Source organism: Amblyomma maculatum, chromosome 5 (genome assembly GCF_055883805.1).
Source record: "Amblyomma maculatum isolate TAMU_Amacu chromosome 5, ASM5588380v1, whole genome shotgun sequence".
NCBI classification, from domain to species: Eukaryota; Metazoa; Arthropoda; class Arachnida; order Ixodida; family Ixodidae; genus Amblyomma; species Amblyomma maculatum.
In genome coordinates, this window is record NC_139348.1 from 48,220,797 (window position 1) to 48,240,856 (window position 20,060).

General features: G+C 44.4%; 1 protein-coding gene across 2 annotated transcripts; it reads right to left on the reverse strand.

Moving 5' to 3' along the window:
- Nucleotides 1–35: 35 nt before the first annotated feature.
- Nucleotides 36–8,685, reverse strand: LOC146188264 (uncharacterized). 2 transcript variants are annotated; one of them, XM_084603712.1, is made up of 4 exons: nt 8,144–8,685; nt 7,977–8,084; nt 7,821–7,892; nt 36–7,129 (listed from the first exon to the last, which is right to left on the reverse strand). In XM_084603712.1, the coding sequence occupies exons 1-4, from the start codon at nt 8,445–8,447 to the stop codon at nt 6,015–6,017; spliced, it is 1,599 nt and encodes a 532-aa protein (XP_084459838.1). In that variant the 5' UTR covers nt 8,448–8,685; the 3' UTR covers nt 36–6,014. The 2 variants fall into 2 exon arrangements, with proteins under 2 accessions (XP_084459838.1, XP_084459837.1); XM_084603711.1 differs by having other exon boundaries at nt 7,821–8,084.
- Nucleotides 8,686–20,060: the final 11,375 nt, after the last annotated feature.

The window sequence follows — 20,060 nt, forward strand, 5'->3', positions numbered from 1 at the left end:
ACTTGATTTTCCCACCTCCATTTGCTAACCTAACCTAACTATGAAGGAGCATTTTCACATTTCAAATGTGTTTTGAATACCAGAGCATCACTCCTCATCGATAATTTTGTAATAAAAAGAAAGCGCTTAGGTTTAGCCAATAGGAGCAGTGCGACCTTTAAAGTTGAAAGTCAGGTTTGATGAAGGAGAAACACTGTGCAGCCTGATGAGGTTAAGGTTTGTGTTCATCTGTTTTGTCTTGGTATCAATGCTCATTAAGTCTGTTGGTCTGTCGGGTAAACTCCTAAGAAAAGAATGTAGCCACTGCGTAGCAACATCACGCACCTTCCTTACAGTCGTTGTAGCTTCTCCATCTGTTTTGCCAAGGTTTCATGCGACATCTGGAATTTAATTCATTTTCACTGCACGCAATTTTCTCTTGTAGCTTGACAGTTTGGTAATTGTTTTATCAACCTCACTTGTAAGGGTAAGGAGAAGCTGAACTCAGCATTGTCTGAAATGCCTTCAAGTAGTAGTGAGTTAAATTCTAAATGCTCTATTTTTTACTTCATCCAGTCATCACATTGTGAAAGCTGATTTGGTTCGACACACATCATTGCTATGTTTTGAGTCGAGCCTACGTTTTTCTGGTTTAACATCCTGTAGGCAACGAGGGACATGGGGATGGAGGGCTCCCAAACAGCTTTGACCATCGTGGATTTTTAATGTGCACATTATATTTTGCCTCCACCAAAATGGGACTTTCATGTCTGTGATTTCATCCCATGACATTGGGTCAAGCAGCCAAATTCCATAGTCGCAGAGCCATCGTGGTGGATGCTTAACTCTTTGCGGACGGAGATGACATTCCTTGGTGGTCTCGTGTCATGCCTAATAAAGACAAAACGGCAACTTCTAATGAACAGATCGGCCACTTTGATTCGGAAGATGTGGGGTCCTTCTGCTGAAGACAGATCAATTGATTTGGTACACAGGCGCTTTGATACATCTTGATCAAGGCAAGGTGCAGAAATGCTTGTATGTAAAAAGTTTTGTGCGTGATAATAGGCTTCACATGGTTTCATCTGGTCTGGAGCCCTTGACAACTGTGTGCCCATAGCGGAAGTATGGAATGTAAAAATCGTTTCTCACTTTGTGTGCTGCTGTGTCTAAAGAAAGGAGGACTGAGATTTGGACTGCTGAACCATGTTTACACTGACCCTGTGCTTCCTTTACCTTTTTTTTTGTTACTTTCTATTGGCGGCATCCTTCTCCCCTTGTACTGAAAACCTAAATAGAAAGAAGGGAAAGCTGTCGAGGCTTTGGATTTAACGTCTAGAAATGCGAGTGTCAAAACCACTGCCAAACAATGTGCCCCTCTACTGTGGAGGTAGACGCATCTTGTCTGTCTGCGTTTTGGTGCGAGTCGTCCTATGCTTCATTTGTTTTGGTGTCCCCGACGCTTTTTTTCTTGTCATTTGTACGAGCTAGAATTCATGAGTGTGACTCTGTATAGGTTCTGCTACCTGATCCTATGAAGTTCATGTGCCTGCATGTTAAATCCTTCCTGCTACACTTTCTGGATGTCAGGACACACGCACTGATTGATGTGTTGCTGTCTAGCAGGTTCGCGTGTGGTTAATTTGGGCAAACTACCGACTTGATGATAGTCATTTATATTTGAAATATGATGTTTAATTCTGTTCACACCATGTTTTCTCATGGTTACTTTCATCTTCTATATAAAATCAAAGAAGAATTTGCAAATGCGGCGGTTAGTTGCTAGTTGGCATACACAGGTTCAGTATGTCTACTTGCTGTGTAGCTGTGATTGAGAGTTGTGTGCAAGTTCTTGCTTGTGTACTGCAATCATTGCTGTGCAAGCGAAATCTGTGAACATTTTGATTTTGTGTCTGGCGTAGTATTTGTACTTTTTAGGATGACTTGTTGCCGTAAGAAAGGTAATTCTTGTGCAAGGTTTTACTATGTACTTGCAAGCTGATGTATATGCTTCGATGCAAAATGAGTGTATTGAGATCATTAATTTAACAGTTTGTTTTTGCTTCATCATTATTGCTCATTTGGAACCAGCACTTCATTCGATGCAAAATGAGTGTATTGAGATCATTAATTTAACAGTTTGTTTTTGCTTCATCATTATTGCTCATTTGGAACCAGCACTTCAGAAACATATGAAAGTCCTTCTTTCTTCCTTGCAGAAATACGTTCTTTGGGAGGTGCACAGTTTATATGCTCATATTGGTTGCTTGGCTTTCTTCATTTCTGCACTTAAGGCGTCAAGACAGTTTTGCGTACTTCTTTTTTGTTATTGTATTTTGTAAGACTGCCACATTACATACTATATATTCTTGATTCAAAGCAACATTTTGTTTTTTAAACGTAATAGGTAGGAAAAAAACTCCCATGTGCGCATAAAAGTAGCCAAATTACAAGCGAGTGCTCGGTAGGTGCTGCATCTAAAATTTTACATTCAAAATGGAAGCAGTATCCTGGAAGATGCATGCACTCTTGTTCTCCAAACTGTCATTTAGCTGTGCATCCTCTTCTGTGATTAATGGACTCCACTACACTTTTGAACCAATTTCATTGACCCACCATCTAATTGTAGGGAATTCAAAGCACCAAAAAGAATGATCATGGCATAACCCAATAACCTCTCAAACCAAACCAGAGCTCAGCACCGTAGTGAGGCTAGTAGGAAAGCCTAACTACTAATTGTTAAGAACACAAATACCTCTTGCATAATGTCACGCATTGCAATGTTTTGTTCATTTTTTCACACCAACGGAGTTGCTTGAGATTTTGATAATTGAAGTTATTTATTTCGTTACACTTGTGTTTGAACAAGACTGTATTAAAAAAATTTTTCTGCAACATGCTTATACATAGAGATGCATTGCTTAGCATGCTTTTGTGTTATGCTCTTAAAATATATTGGCACAAGATGTTTAAGTGAGCTGTGCAATACAAGAGCCTTTCTTTGTAAGAAAGCCTTTTATTTATTTATTTATTTATTCATATACCCTCAGGGCCCGAAGGCATTAAAGAGGGGAGTGGGAAAGATACATTGGTACAGGGTACAGTGCAGCATAAAGCATCATAGGAGAAACAATAACACGGCGAAAAGTGATCAAAAAAAAAAAAGTATTGGCGGAAAAAAAAAGAGAAAAGCAGGTGAGACAAAAAAAAATCATTTCCGACAGTCAACAATGTCACCGAAAACGAACAAAAACATTTGACTACCATTTATAAATATAGATTACATACGGCAGTCTTAAAAGAATTTGGGTCCGTAATATCAGCAATGTGCCTAGGAAGGTGGTTCCAACTGACAGAAGTGTTTGGAACGAAAGAACAAGAGGTGTGTTTAGTACGACATGACGGAACACCTACTTTGTGAAGATGATCAATGCGACCTGAAACATATGTGGGGGTAGTTAGTAGCCGGCTCTTAAGGGCAGGACTGTGGTAATAGATTTTGTGAAATAGACATAAGCGGGAAATATTTCTGCGTAGTGAAAGCGGTGGCAATGATAATGTTGTTTTCATAACGGTAACACTGGAGTTACGGTTATAGTTGGAAAGTATAAAACGTGACGCGCGGTTTTGAACAGATTCGATTTCAGATTCTAGAGATGCAAGGCCAGGGGACGAACAAGGGTTTTATAAAGAAGCAGTTTTATTGAACTAAAAGAAAGGTTAAAGTTTCGGCGCAGGTACCCCAACATGCGGTTAGCATTGTTAGTAATAGATTCCACATGCAGATTCCAAGAAAGATTAGAAGTTATGTGCACACCAAGGTATCTATACGAAGACACAGTTTCAAGAGGAGTATTATTGAGGTTGTAATTAGCTACTTCATTGTTACGACGAGAAATACGCATATGTTTGCACTTGTTAATGTTAAGCTTCATGTGCCATAATTTACACCACTCTGAAACTTGGTTAATATCAGACTGAAGAACAGAAATGTCAGAGTCACTGTTAATTTCACGGTAAATTACACAATCGTCAGCAAAGAGACACACAGAAGAAGCAATGGTGTTAGGCAAATCATTAATATAAATTAGAAAAAGTAGGGGCCCTGGTACGGAGCCCTGGGGAATGCCTGCGCCCACTGGAGAGGAACGAGAGTTCCATTTATTTGCTGTCACGTATTGAGAACGGTTAGTGAGGAAAGACTCAAGCCACGAAACGATGCTAGGGTCGAGTTTGAGGTTACTTAATTTGAAAAGTAGTAATTGGTGAGAAACTTTATCGAAAGCTTTGGAGAAATCGAGGAATATACAGCCTGCTATGGAACCCCGGTCAAGAATGAAATGAAGGTCTTGTGACAAGCATAGAAGCTGAGTCTCGCATGAGAATGTTTTACGAAACCCGTGGTGGGAATGACTGAAGAACGAATTTGATTCAAGAAAATTGGCGAGATGAGAGCAGATGACATGTTCCATGATCTTACATGGGATGCTAGTAAGTGAAATGGGTCGGTAGTTATTAGGAGAATGTTTGTCCCCAGACTTGTGCAGGGGAACCACCTTGCCCACCTTCCAGTCACTAGGAACACAGCTACAGTCACAAGCACATGGGCAGCTACATACTTCACATTGGTCTCTGTAAGGAAACCGCAATGAAAGTTGCAAGCAAAATCTTTGCAAAGTGACAAGTGTGTTGTCCGTATTGTAGATACTCTTGCACTCGGTACGACTTGTAACATATGTGAAGTGAACCAATGAAGGCTTATGCTTTACAGTAAATCAATGTGCCGTCATAGACAGTGCCCAAGGTGCAGATTCAGCATACTTAATCTCTGCTTTGAGGGGTTAATGCACAAGTTTCGAGTAGCACTGAGCTCGCACTTCTTTGACGACAAGCTCAAATCTGTCGCATCTCGGGTATTGTAGCTGATATAAGTTCTTTCTGAAGGATTCCATGCAAGACATTACATGAGAGTTGGTAATAAAGCTTTCAAATTTCAGTGCCATGAAATACTCGCATACATGTACAAATTTTTTACATATACAGTACACATATATACAATACATATCACTTTTTTTTAAAATGAGTACATCACTAACACATGTAAAAATGACAAAGTGAAATTCACTTTACAGATTTCATTCCAAAAAGTTAGGAAAGACAATCTGTCGTAGAAAAGACAATGGCTGCAAACACCAACTTTCCATCTTGTCTGTGTAGATCAGCAATGAGACTGGTGATTTCGTTTCCAGTCATGACTTGGATATAGTACTGCCACAATCTATGCTCAAATCATTTGCACAACACCGACAGAGAAATAAGGCGTTGCAGCTCTATATAGCCTGTACATTGACTTCAGATTTACTTCAGCAGAGAAAGAAAGGCTCCTCTAGTCTGCTGTACATGAAATAGTGTAATTCAGTGCAAGTTCGATGCCTTGCACTGCAGCAGGGATTCTCAAACTGCATTTTGGGGAACTCTAGGGGTTCTTGGAACAGTTCCTAGAATCCCCAAGCACCTATGTTCATGCATGTCTTCATCCACTTTAGCCAGTTATTTTGGGACTAATGCTGTAGCTGCTTACAGCTATCTCACTATACAGTCAGTCATAACAGAATTTAAGTACTTGTTCATGTGCTGCGCAGCTTGCATACCCCTTTTACATATGTCGGCCAGCACCTTTTCAAGCCTCAGCCGCAGCGGTCGAATTTCGATGGAGGCAAAATTTTAGAGGCCAGTGTACAGTGCGATGTCAGTGCACGTTAAAGAACCTCAGGTGATCGAAATTTCCTGAGCCCTTCACTACGGCGTCTCTCATAGCCTGAGTCGCTTTCGGACGTTAATCCCGCATAAAACAAATATTTTCAAGACAGGCTCCGTGACCAAAGCTGGCCAGAACACAAATGAAACATGTTAGAAGCCGACTGCATTTTAGCGAAATGATTTGGTCTTCAAATGAGAAGGCTAAAGAGTTTGAGCACCCCTGCATTACAGTAGATCATGCATAACATACAAAACATTAAGAACACTACCATCGCTCATCGGTTTAGAATGGGCTCATGCATGAAATTATTGAGATAACAACAAATTTTCCATATCTTGTTCAGCTTCTCTGCCATAACATTAGGAAAGACAGCACGGAGTATTCTGAAGTTTTTAACTTCCCTGATGACACGCTCAACATGAATTCGCAAACTCGCTATCTGCCGTGTTGCTATCTCATCTGCCAGTGACAACTGCGAGCGGCCATTCAACATAGGTGGCATGTTTAATTCGACTCCAAGCTGACGGAGGTCATCTTCAATGAGGAATCCTCTATCCGCCATTACGCTGTCCCCTTCCTCGAGCAACTCATAGAGGCCACTGTGTCTCGTGATTTCTCGATCGGAAAGTCTCCCAGGTGCAAGATTTGACACGAAAGAAACGAAGCCGTTTGGAGTGATGCCAATGAGTCCTTTTGCAGTGTTGTGTCCTTTGTACGAGCTGAAAGTGTCGCTTTGCGTACTGTAATCAGACGGGTTCTCGATAAAAATTTCTGTGCAGTCCAGTACAATGCGTGTCGATGGGTACAATTCTTTAAAATTGTCTGGCATGAACATGTCCACTGTGTTACGGGATGGCCACATTGGTATCTGGATTAACATTTCAAACAAAAAATTTACCCAAAATGTGAACATTGCACTCACGGTTGACACAGACACTTTCAGGCGATATGCCAAATCCTGCTCCAGTAACCCAACCCGGAGCCTGCAAAGCACTGCAATGACCTGTTCTTTCATTTTCAGTGCTGGTGGCCTGCCAGCACCTGTTTTCAGTGTCTGGTACATGCCTTCAACATGTTCCAGAAACGCATCAAATTTTTCAAAGGAGTTAAACCCTGTATAAAACACTAGTCGCTTTTGATCTGAAACAAAACCGTGAACTTTTGAGACAAGGTTTTTTGTTTTTAGCTTCTCTTTAAGCGCCTCAACTTTCACATGGTGCAACTGAGCCTCCAGATCCTCAACCGTTTTCTGGAGCACAGATTTCTCTTTTCGAAGCAAGTTATTTTCATGCTCCAGTTTTCCACATACTTCGAGAAGGTGGTTGACTTTCCTTAGTGCGGCAGCAGATGCTGTGTCTGGAGGCCCTATGGAGTATGAATGCTCGGCACCTAGAAAATAAAAACTGTTTATTGATTTGCGAACAGTTAGGCCGTGCTTTAATACAGATTTCAGGGCTTGAAATAGTCACTTCAGCCCACAATGTGTGTTCTGAACCCTTGCTCTCAGCTTACACTGATATACAGACAACAAAGAACTAGGATGACAAAGCCATAGAGCCCAACTATCTTTCACTCCACTGATCCACCTGTGCAAGCAGCTTACCAACCAGCATGGAACCATAGGTTTCATGCACCCAGCACATCAGCCAAATCTACACTGTATATGCATTTGGATAGCCTGACTTTTGTGTCATTTTTACAAGCTGTGGTGAAGGGAATAATGTCGCGGTGAAAGAAATGAAATGGGTAAGTTTCACAATGCGTGCACTGGTGGAAGAGGTACCGCGTTTATCAGAAAACTCGCTGAAGTAATAACACATGCACGGTACAAATCACTGATGACATGTCACAGAATACATGAGGTTATGCAACTCATAACATGTAGACTTCCCATGGCTAGCTGCAAAAGCTTGCGAAAAACTGGCTTCGCGGGAAAAAAGTTTGGTCCATTTATTAATATACCGGTCGCCACAGCACCCGTGGACCTCACAATGAGTGGGCGCGATAGGGGTCCGTTAAATGCGAAAAATAAGTTTTCATAGTGGAATGGAGAAAGTGAGAATTTTGAACCATCACTAACCTGTTTCCGTGCGAGACGAAGCCGGTGCACCGAAGGTCAGCTGGGTGGGCTCCTGGGAAACTACGTCGCTCTCTGCGTACAAACGCTTTGATGAAAATGCGAACACACAAAATCGAAGCCTCAGAAAAAAGATGGCACAGTTAAAGCGTCTCTTACGTTGATCGCATTGGGGCACGTCAACTACGTAGCCGATCTCCAACTCGTTCAGGACGAGCACAGGGCTGGCAGAGGCAGTTTGGGAGCTCGTCTTCTTGCGTTTCGCGACTGGAAGAGATTTGGCAGTAATGATAATATGCGATAACCGCCTGAATATATATATTTACCGGTATTAAAGGAAGGAGATAGTTGACTGATGACTTTATGAGGGAAAATTGTCGGCAACCGGTCCATATAGCCACGGCGTCCACTTGCGTTGAAGTGAGCTCCGCAGATCCGGTGGTGCTTAGAAGGTTGCCACAAAGAGAAGCGACCAGCACTTCCCTGGCGGTTGATTCTTCTCACCCACTCCTTTTTTTCTTTTTCATTTGCAGGGAACGCGTGAAATGAAACGTTCTTGTCTTTCAGCGTGTTGTTGTCGCAGCCAGGCACACAACAAGTCTGACCACCGCCTCGGCACTTCGACGACATCGCGCGCAGTAGTGGCAGCGGCCACTAAGTAACCCACAGGCACGTAACACTTTATATAACGCACCTGCAACCGCCCACCACCAAAAAATACACGAAATCTTAAAGCAATCGAAGCACGTACACACACACACCGCAGCTATGCGAACGCAGGAGGCAGGAAAGACGGGCGGTCGGTCGGCGTTCGCTCACTTTTCCCATAATGCGTCGCGCGCCCGCTAGGTTTTTTCGCGGCGCTGCGATTTCCGAAATGGTGCATTGATCGCAAAAAGTCATTTGCTTCGTCTTGAGCGGAACAAGTCGGCACAGGTGCTGTCTCAGCGTAGCATGTTAGGTGGTCGACAGCTGTTATAATCCAATGGTTACCCCCATCGGAGAGAGGTAGGGGACCATATAAGTCGATGCTGACTACGTCGAATAGTGTGGCGGGACAGGTAACATGTTGTAGAAGGCCAGCGGGCGAAGAAGTCGGCCGTTTGCGACGTTGGCACAGAGGGCAGGATGCGACGTATTTGGCAACGCTAGAATATAGGCCAAGCCAAAAGAATCGTTTTTTCACGCGGTCATAGGTTTTGTCAACACCAAGGTGACCTGCAGTAGCGTCATCGTGGAGAGCCGCCAGTATACGTGGGCGAAGCACACGCGGCACGACTGGGATCCAGCGAGTTCCATCAGGACAATACACGAAGCTGAGTAGGATATGCCATCTTCAAGTTTGAAATTGCGAAGCTGTCGGCGAAGCGAGCATTGGGTGTGTCCGAAGCGCCAATAAGGCGGTCGATGATGGTACAGCTGTGAGCGCGGAGAGCGTGTTTGTTCTCAGAGTCGTCAAATTAAACTGTTGTGATATACGTCGGGGAAAGAGATGGTCGGCTGTGGTCATAGGTGGAAATGCATTGGGAAGAAAAACAGCAAGCCGATTCCGAAAGTGGACAGTGAGAAAGAGCGTCGGGTCTTAGTGTTAGCGACCCGATTTATAAGTGACGTCGAAATGTTATTTTTGCAGGCGTAGAATCCAACGGCCAAGTTGGCCTGTCAAATTTTTGAGTGAAGACAACCAGCAAAGAGCATGGTGATCGGTCACAACTGTGAAGTGCCGACCGTATAGGTAAGGGCGAAACTTTTGGACAGCCCAGACGACGGCAAGGCACTTCTGCTCGGTAATGGTGTAGTTTTTCTCATCACTGGCGAAGGCGAAGGCAATCCGACTGGCGAAGGCAATCACTTTCTCACGTGAAGTTGCATCGCGCTGCAGAAGTACAGCGCCAAGACCAAGACCACTGGCATCAGTGTGCAGGATGGTTGGAGCGCTGTCACTGAAGTGGCCAAGAACAGGGTCTGATGTGAGGGCGTGCTTCAAGTTATTAAAAGCAGCTTCACACTGTTCAGTCCACACGAAAGGGCTTCGTGCTTTAAAAAGTTCATGAAGTGGAGCAGCAATACTTGCAAATTGCCTTATAAAACGCCGGAAATAAGACGCCAGGCCGAGAAAACTGCGCAATTTTGTAGTCCGTTGTGGACGAGGAAAGTTCAAGACCGCGATGATTTTTTGAGGGTCTGGACGAATGCCGTCATGGCTGACTAGATGTCCCAATATTCTAATTTCCTTTTATGCAGAGTGGCACTTCTTGGTGTTAAGCTGAAGGCCCGCTGAAGCGAGACACGTGAGGACCTCATTCAGGCGCGCGAGATGATCGTTAAAAGTTGACGAAAAGATGACAATGTCATCCAAGTAACTTAAAAAGGTTCTCCATTTTAGGCCACGAAGCACAGTATCGATCATTCTTTCAAATGTCGCTGGTGCGTTACAAAGTCCGAAAGGCATAACATTAAATTCGTAAAGGCCATCGGGAGTTGCGAAAGCGGTTTTTTCTTTATCGTCCTCGTACATAGGTATTTGCCAGTAACCTAAGCAGAGGTCCAAAGTCGAGAATTATTCGGCGCCTTGGAGAGAGTCAAGGGCGTCATCAATTCTTGGCATTGGATACATCTTTGCGGGTAATTTTGTTGAGTGCGCGGTAATCAACACAAAAGCGTACCGATCGGTACGGAAATCCCATATCTACTTCCGATATGGAACATATGCTGCCAGATACAAATATATAAGGCAGCAAATAAGACCGTATCTGGGCCAGATAAGGTCATATATGTGCAAAATTTTGCCCTTATATGGCTCAGATTTGGCCATATCATGTAACATATAATCCATATCTGAACAGGTAACGGGATCTTATATGGCTTGATCAGGGGCATGTATGGTATCCTCGCGACCTTATATGGCCTAATAAAGGGCATATATGGCATCATCATGACCTTATATAGACAGACCAGGGCCATATGCCTGGCGTCAGACTTTATATAACCTCATCGGGGCCTTAATTATGTAGGTGCCATAGTGATTGTATATTAGCAATATATGGCCTTCGTCTATCTTCTGAAAATATCCAATATTGGCATCATGCGGTCGAGCTTCAATTTTTCTACACTCAGCATGGCCTGCCTGCTTAGTGTTAATTGTATCCAATTTAGAAAATAGCTACGATTCGTAATATTTCAAATATTCTGCAGATTTCGCTGCACTATAATTATTACACCATGTGTTCCTTAATCCAGGAGGGGGCGGCGTTATTGTTACATGCCCCTCTTTCCGCCTACTAACTCGCATTTTCATTTAAAATGCGGCGGCAGTCCGGTGCACAAAAGCATGGTCGGTTAAGTTGAGCGATTCAAAATATCAAGAAAATGATGGCAGTTCAGTATACGGCCCCATGCGCGCTGTCTAGACGCTGACTAACCCTCAGAGACAGCTGGCGGTTGCTGCGTCGAGGGCCGCATTGGCTAGACAGTGACTCCTCCTCTCCCGCGCTCCCCTCTTCCCTCTCAGACAGCGGCGGCCCCTGCGTCGCGGGCTCGCATTTCATCTCTCCTCCTTGCTGCCACGCTCTACACCACGTAGGCCGCGAGCTCTCCGTTTTTTGTGTGCTTGCTTCTTTTCCCTCCCCCTTTCAACTCCGTGCGCCTAAGCACTTAGTGTCTCGTTTCTTTTCGGTGGTAGACATCGGAGTTCGGTGCGGCTAACGGGCGTGCCGCATCTTGTGTATGCTGGTGTGTGTGTGTGCCAGCGCCTGTTCGCTATTAGCTGTGTGCACGTACAAATATGCGACAGCAAACCTAGAAGAGCTTCAGTCTGACCGTCGGCACAGAAGAAATTACTGTATCCCACTGCGGGTGGAAGCTGCCTCCCCAGCCTTGGCAGCGAACCTGATGATCGATTGAGCTTTTCGGGGCTTCTGCCCTAGGTGGCCCGGCCAAATCTTCACCATTGTGTCGGATCGCACCCTCATCGTGCCGCCTCATCTTCACGCCCGATCACCAAACCGTGAGCGTGAGACTTCTTGTCGGGAACTAGCACTTGTCAGCCTCAGGATATTGTTCACTTTATTATTTTGATGGAAAATTAATTTTCCAATCAGTAAATTGGATGGCAATTGCCAGTATGTGATATTTTTCCGTCCGTTGCTAATTTGTCTTTCGCTCCAGCAATTTTCACAAATTGCAGTGGGTGGATAGGGTTCATCGCTGTTTATTATTATTATTATTATTTGCACTATCTAAGTAGCTTCATGCTTGATTTGGTTTAGGGGCAGAGCTTTCGCTGTCATAACAAATGCCATCGGACATACGTTTTTCATTGTTTTCTCTCTTAATTTCAAAAGCAACCACGAGTTAGACACGTTCGCTCATTTTTCCCTGCGGTCTCTGCTTAAGGTAAAACCAGTACTTCCTGACAGCCTATATGTACTTTGCTAAGGTTTAGGTATTATCAGCAGTCCCAGCAGTGGTGTGTTTTATCGCCCTACGGTTTAGCGGTACCTTTTCCGGGTATCGACAAACATTTAAATTCCATTTCAATAGTCTAGTTCGATTAATAGCCGTTTATTTTATTTAGTTTCGCAAATAAACCAGCTCAAACTAAAAGCATTTACTGGTTAAAGCTCTGTGTGTAAAAGAGTAGAATAAAAATGTAATATCTAATTTAATAGGTTAATGTCTTTTACTTTAGCTTCTCGTGTAGACATTATTCTGTAAAGATATCTCATTAGTTTGTTATAGTATCGCGCGCAAATGAGCATAGAATCTCAATATTTACTAACGAATGAGCATGCCTTTGACCTTCGGTATACATACGCAATTCAGGCCCGTCTTTGAGCGATTTCATATAGGCATTGAAAAAAGAAAACCTGTGGTTTCAAAGCTACTTTCCTGTAATGTTTGAAATAAAAGGGGAAATTCAGGTTTCCCAATTGGCAAACTTGATTGAGCATACGTTTAGCTGGAATACTGAAATTGTCTTGTGTGTCTTGTAATAATGTGTTATGTTGATATGCAGATCTATAGTTCAAAACCTACATGTCATGCGGGTTAGATCTTTAAATCAGGAATTGAGTAGATGAGGCATATCTGACCAGATATGCCTTATCTGGTACTCGAAATCAAGAATTGGGCAGATCAGGCAATACATATAAGGCATATGTATATGCCTAGGCAGATAAGGCATATATGCCTTATCTGGCCTAGATCTGTCCTAATATACCATATCTGCCCAATTCCTGGTATACCTGATCTGGATATTTTTTATAAGTCCAGATATGGCATTTCCGTAAGGGGAGCCGTCCTTTTTTTAACTAACACTACTCGGGACGACCATGGGCTTGTCGAGGGACGAATAATATTGCGATGAAGCATGTGATTTACATTTTCTTCAATTACTTTTCGTTCAGAGAGGGAAACCCGATAAGGCCGTCGGCGAACGATAGAGTTACCTTCAGTAATGATGCGATGGTGCGCAACACTAGTCCGTCCCAGTGGTGGGGAAGTGGCATCAAAAATGGCTTGGTGGTGTCGAAGCAATATCAGCAGTTCTTGGCTTTGGTTCGGCATGAGGTTAGGATTAATAGTCTTTGTGAGAACAGAAAGAGAGACGTTTGGCGAAACACGGTGCTGAGGCAGAGGGGCGGTGAGCACCATCAAGGACAAAGGTTGAACATTCACCATGCAGGGTAGAGAATTTTCTTTTGGGAGCATGAGGGATTCACGTGTAGTGTTAGTGGCCGCTACTGTCGCTGAGCCGTTGCAGAACCTCACAAGACTAGACGGAAAGGCGATACCGCTTGCAAGATGACGATAAGATGGTGCAATGAGTACGTCCCCGTAGTGATGTGGTCAGAAACAACGGTAAGCAGCTTTTCGCACTGAGGAGGCAAAACAGTATCAGCGGCGGCAACGAGGGGTGATGTCGTTCAGAAACTTCAGATGAAAAATTGGTCTGTCATATGGATAACACGGTCGCCATAAAAAATTAACGCCGAAGCGGTTGGCAAAAAATCCCATCCAAAAATCATCAGATGCGCACATGGTGAGAGCACAGCAAACTGCACGTGATGGCGGACGCCGTCAACAGCAACTCGTACGGTGCACTTTGCTAAAGGGCGCAAAGGGAGAGTTGTTGCAGTTCGAAGAGGGGAAACTGAGCGGCGGTATGGGGATAGGGACCGGCGTCGGGATGCATGGGTTCCACGAGGCTCAGACGAGTATTCTGGAGGTGGGGATGATCTTCGAGGTGGGCTTGGAGTAAACCGGCGTTGATAATATGACGTTGAAGGCATGTCACTTTCTAAGGTGTCGTATCCACGGTGCTCGTTCTGGAGGCGGCGGCGACAGAAGCGGGGTATATGTCCTCTAAAGCCACAGTAATAGCAAACTGGTCGGCAAGGGCGCCAAAGTGCGTATAGGGTGGTGCAGGTTGAGCCGTCGCTATTGCATTGACGTGATTGTAGGTTGGTGCCGGTCGGGGCGGGGGAACCAAAGAAGGGGGGGATGCTGCGATATGCGCGTAAGTCGGTACTGAGCGGGGTGCAGGAGGGTCAGATGCCATAGGTTGGGTGATTGTTGCCAGCTCTTCTTTGCTGATGCTGTGGAGACCGGCGTCATTAGAAGTTACGGAAGAATGATCGCACCCGTGTCGACAGACAGGCTTGAGGGCCTGGAGCTCCTCGCGGATGATGGATCTAATAAGTGCCCTCAGATCGAGATCAGCATAGGTCGGGCCAGTAGCGTTGGCGGGCTTCAATCGGGAGGAATGTAGCTGGTCGATGCGTTGGCAGGTCGTAATAATGGAATCAATCGTTGAAGGATTCTGAGCAACTAAGGTGTTATAAGCCATAGAATTGATTCCTTTCAAGACGTGGTGTACTCGTTCAGGTTCCGCCATGGTGGGACTAATACGCCGGAAGAGTGCAAGTATATGGCCTCTATGTAAGACGCATATGACTCATCAGGACCTTGAAGGCGAGAAGCGAGCTTGGTCGTCGCGATCTCAGTCCGAACTGCTGGGTCGGCGAAGTACTGTCGGAACTGCTGTTTGAAGGTGGGCCAGTTAGCTGCGTGGGGCTCGCGGTTGGTGAACCAATTCCTGGCGACCTCAATAAGGTAGAAAGAAACGTTGAGAAATTTCAGAGCATCGTCCCACCGGTTGTAGGCACTGCAGCGTTCATAGGTGGCAAGCCAGTCATCGACGGCTTCATCGCGACGACCAGCGTGTTGTGGGATGGATGGATGGATGGAATATAGGAGCGTCCCCTTTGAAACGGGGTGGTAGCAGTAGCTATCATGCTCATTTTTCTCCATATATCTTAATTATTGATTTAGAATGGTTAACTAAACCATCATTCTATTTATTATATTTTGCTCCTACATTGCTAACATTATATCACTTCTCTGCTTTTAAGCCACCAATCTTCCAGCCGTTTTTTGCCAGTTTCCACCACTGGTTTATTCACCCGGCCACTGTTATCTCTAAACCCCAGAGCTTCAGGAACAGTGATTGCGCCTGCTTCAACTTCCGGATGGATACCATTGCATTCGAGTATAATATGGTCAATTGTTTCACTGGAGTTTCCACATACAGCACATGCGTCATCTCCATTGTTAAATTTCTTTTTGTAGATGCGTGTTCTAAGGCACCCTGATCTAGCCTCAAAAAGTAGGGCACTGCCCCTTGAGTTATCAAAGAAATCTTCCTTCCTGATCTGCATTTCCACTTTCGGTATAATTCCACACTCTATTTTTTTTTTTTCAGCGAATTTATCCAATTTCTACCTTCTGTGTTTTTCACCTGTTGCTTAATGCTCTTTATTTCTCCGTCCTTGTTACTAGCATACTTACTAGTTAGTTTCCTAGTTCTTTTCCTGCATTGTGAGTCAACGCTTTTTATTTAAATAAGGTATTTAAATACCTTAGCTGCCCATCTGTTACTGTCCAATTTCCTCAGGCGTTCCTCATATAATATTTTACTCTGAGCTTCCCGTACTTCGAAAGATGCCCAGCCCATATCTCCCTATACCGCCTCATTTGTAGTTTTGCCGTGGGCACCTAGTGCCAATCGTCCAACGGATCTCTGATTTGTTTCTAATGTTGACTCAGTTCTCAGTTCAGGCGTTCAGTCGTGTCCGACTCTTCGTGACCCTATAGACCATGTCACGCCACGCTTTCCGGTCTCTCACTATCTTCTTAACATCACATAGCTTCATCTGCAATGCCTCGAGAATGCCATCTAACCATCGCGTTCGCTGCCTACCCCTTCTCCGGCGACCCTCAACCTTTCCCAACATCAAATCTTTCTCCAGCGACTCCTCTCTTCTCATCAGATGACCAAAGTAGCTGAGCTTTAACTTTAGAATTTGACCCTCCAATGAGCAGTCAGGGTTTATGGTCGACAATATCGACTGATTTGATCTTCTGGCAGTCCAAGGAACTCTCAAGAGTCTTCGCCAGCACCACAATTCAAACGCGTCAATTCTTCGGCGGTCAGCCTTTTTCACAGTCCAACTCTCGCATCCATACATCACAACTGGAAAGACCATAGCACGGGTTATACTGATCTTGGTTGGCAGACTAATGTCTCTGCTCTTTACTAGGTGGTCAAGGCTAACCATTGCTCTCTTTCCCAGAAGCAGGCGTCTCCTAATTTTATGGCTGCAGTCTCCTTCCGAGGTAATCTTGGCGCCCAAGAACAGAAAATCTGTCACAGCTTCCACTTCTTGTCCATTGATGCTCCAGGACTTGATAGGGCAAGACGCCATGATCTTCGTCTTTTTAATGTTCAGTTTAAGCCCAAACTTCTCACTCTCTTCTTGTACGCGCATCAGAAGTCTCTTGAGTTCCACTTCACTTTCTGCCATTAAAGTGGTATCATCCGCATATCTAAGGTTGTTGATACGTTTTCCAGCAATCTTCACTCCAGCTGAAGACTCGTCCAGACCGGCCTTCCTCATGATGCACTCTGCATATAGGTTAAATAGGCAGGGCGACATTATGCAGCCTTGCCTCACCCCTTTCTCAATCGGAAACCAATCAGTAAGACCATGCCCAGTTCTGACTGGGGCCTCTTGGCCTTCATAAAGGTTCCTGAGGAGACAGATGAGGTGAATTGGAACTCCCATCTCTTGGAGAGCTTGCCACAATCTGCTGTGATCTACGCAGTCAAACGCTTTCGCATAATCAATAAAGCAGAAGTAAATGGGTTTCTGGAACTCTCTTGCTTTTTCCATGATCCAGCGAAGGTTGGCAATTTGGTCTCTAGTTCCTCTGCCCTTGCGAAACCCAGCTTGCACGTCCGGAAGCTCCCGATCCACATACTGCTGCAGCCTACCTTGCAGGATTTTTAACATCACCTTGCTAGCATGCGAAATAAGTGCGATCGTGCGGTAGTTGGAACAATCTTTGGCACTGCCTTTCTTTGGAATGGGGATGTAAACTGACCTCCTCCAATCCTGTGGCCACTGCAGGGTTGTCCAAATCTCTTGACATAATGTATGCAGTGTGTTAACAGCGTCGTGGTTGAGGTTTTGAAGCAACTCAGCTGGAATACCATCAATTCCGCTAGCTTTGTTCTTAGCAAGGCTGGCTAAGGCCCATTCAACTTCACTCTTCAGGATGCCCGGCTCGAGATCAGTAATCACAACCGTCCTATGTTGGGTTTGCACATCCGGGTCCTTCTTGTACAGTTCTTCTGTGTATTCCTGCCACCTCTTCTTGATCTCTGAGGCTTCAGTGAGGTCCTTGCCTCGTTTGTCCTTTATCACGCCCAGCTTAGCACAGAAGCTTCCTTTGATATCTGTACCTCTGATTTTAGGCACAAAACCGCATTTCCGAAAGTAAGCCTGGCACCATATTTCCTTTCAAAATACCCCTCAATACCTCATACCTATTGTATCCCCACAATGCCTTATGCTTCATTATCCCTGCATTCCTTCGCCCTTTGGCCTTAAGTGATTGCTAATGCTTTCCAATGTATGCCAATCCTTCGTTTACCCATACCCCCAAATATTTATATTCTGCTACTCTAGGCATTTAAAGGCCTTGAATTTTAAGACCCTGATCAGTTGAGCCGTTGAAAATCATCAGACCCGACTTAACTGCGCTGAAACTGAAGCCTAGAGCATCCCCTTCGTCTCCGCAATACTTAACTAGAGTTTGCAATTCTTCCAGACTCTCAGCTAGCAGCACAATATCGTCTGCATACATCAAACCGGGAAGGCACTGCTCTACCGCCTTTCCACCTAATCTATATGACAGGTTAAAACCTAGGTTACTGTCTTGTATCCTCCGTTCCAGGTTTATCATATAAAGCATGAACAGCACCGGTGATAGAGGACAGCCTTGTCTTAATCCTTTGCATACTTTGACATCCGCCGTACTTCTTATCCCTTCCCACGTAATTTCTACTGTGTTATCCCGGTATATTTCCTGTAGGAACTCTATTATCTCATAACCGATACCGTCTGCTTTTAATATGTTCCACAGGAGTTCCCATGCTTACGTTGTCGTACGCCCCGTTTATGTCCAGGAAGGCCAAATACAAAGGTCTATTTTCCACTCCAGATATTTCGATGCATTGGGTAAGCACGAACAGGCTATCATCTAAGCGCCTACCATTTCTAAAGCCGTTCTGAAGTTCTCCGAGTATCTTGTTACTTTCAACCCATGCTTGCACCTTTAATTTCACCGCCTGCATGGCTAACCTGTACATTACAGATGTTATGGTAATCGGCCTGTAGGATTTTATGTGCATCCTTTCTCCTTTCCCTTTATAAATCAAATTCATTTTACTCTGCCGCCAGCTGTCCGGAATTTGCTTATTCGTTATGACTGTTTCCAAAGCTTTTAACAACGTTTCCTTACTTTTTGGACCGAGTTCATTAATCAGCTTGATCGGAATTCCATCTATTCCTGTAGATGTGTTTTTAGGAATATTTTTTCTGCCTTTTTCCAGTTTAGATTGGTCAGTTCTAAGGTGGTTTGTATTCTGCTACCTTGTGTTGCTTCCTGATTTGCGGAGATTACCCTATCGTCGCTCTTAAATGACTCGGCTATAACTGATGTAATGTAGATCACTGCGTTGTCTCCCTTTAAACAATTTCCCTCGTTATCTTGAATCCGATCTTGCTTTCTTTGATTCTTCTTCCCTAGCCAGCTTATATGGTTCCAGAATTTTCTTGCTCCGCCTCTAGAGGCATGGTGCATATCAGCCATCCAGCGATCGGTGGACTGTCTTATTTTACTTTGGACGAGGGCCTGCACTTGAAGTTTCTTTTGTCTATATGATTCCCATTTTTGGTCGATTTCCTATTGAGAAGCCTGTGCTTTCTTCCCAGACGATAACCTTCTATAAACGGCGGATCTTCTAGATCCCTGAGATGAGTCTCGCAATCAGCGTACACACCTATTTTGTCATCCTTCAACTGCTGTTCTATCTCTAGCCATTTCGGTCTTTTTCTACCTCCTTGCATGTTTATGTAGCTGATCGTAGTGTTAAATTTTTTTTGTACTTTTCTTTCTCGACCTACTTTTTGCCATTTTTGGGGGCTCAGCCTCCATTACTACACTTTCTTCTGCTTCACTTCTAACTACCTCAGTGCATGGAGTCCTCGCGGACCCCCTAAAAAAACTACAGCTCTGCCTGCCAAGCGCCAGCCGATCTCTGCTCCGACCCTTCTGTTAAAATGAATGCCATCTCGCTAAAAAGCCCTACCAAAAACCTGCTTTATGTACCTCCCTGTTTACCTCAACCACTTCGAAACGCTTCTCCAGGCTTAACTTTCTTATGTCCTGATTAACTGTCACCACGTCCTTTTCCATCTTTTCGTTCAATCCTAGCACCTCTGGTATTGTGCATACAACTATCTGCGTCTGGTGTCCTATCTCCCTGATCTCGTCAACTCCCTTAGCTAAACTTTCCACCACTCCTGCAGCGTCACCATTTAGGACATCGTTTAGATTCGCGGCTACTATTACCATACTGCGCTCTGCGGAATTCTTCAACAGCCTATTTTTACTCTCTTTTAGCACTGCCCTCATTTTTCTCCCTGGGAAGGCTCCAACCAACACTCTCTTATCATCCCTTACACGTTCCAAGATATCTCGCTTGCACCTGTTCATGTTGGAATCTCCGGCGATAAGCACCTGGGCCTTCTCTCTCCCTCTCCCAACTGTTGGCTCCTGCTTTCGGTTATCTGTGTCCTTATCTCTGGGATTTTCATTCTTCCTTACTTCTTC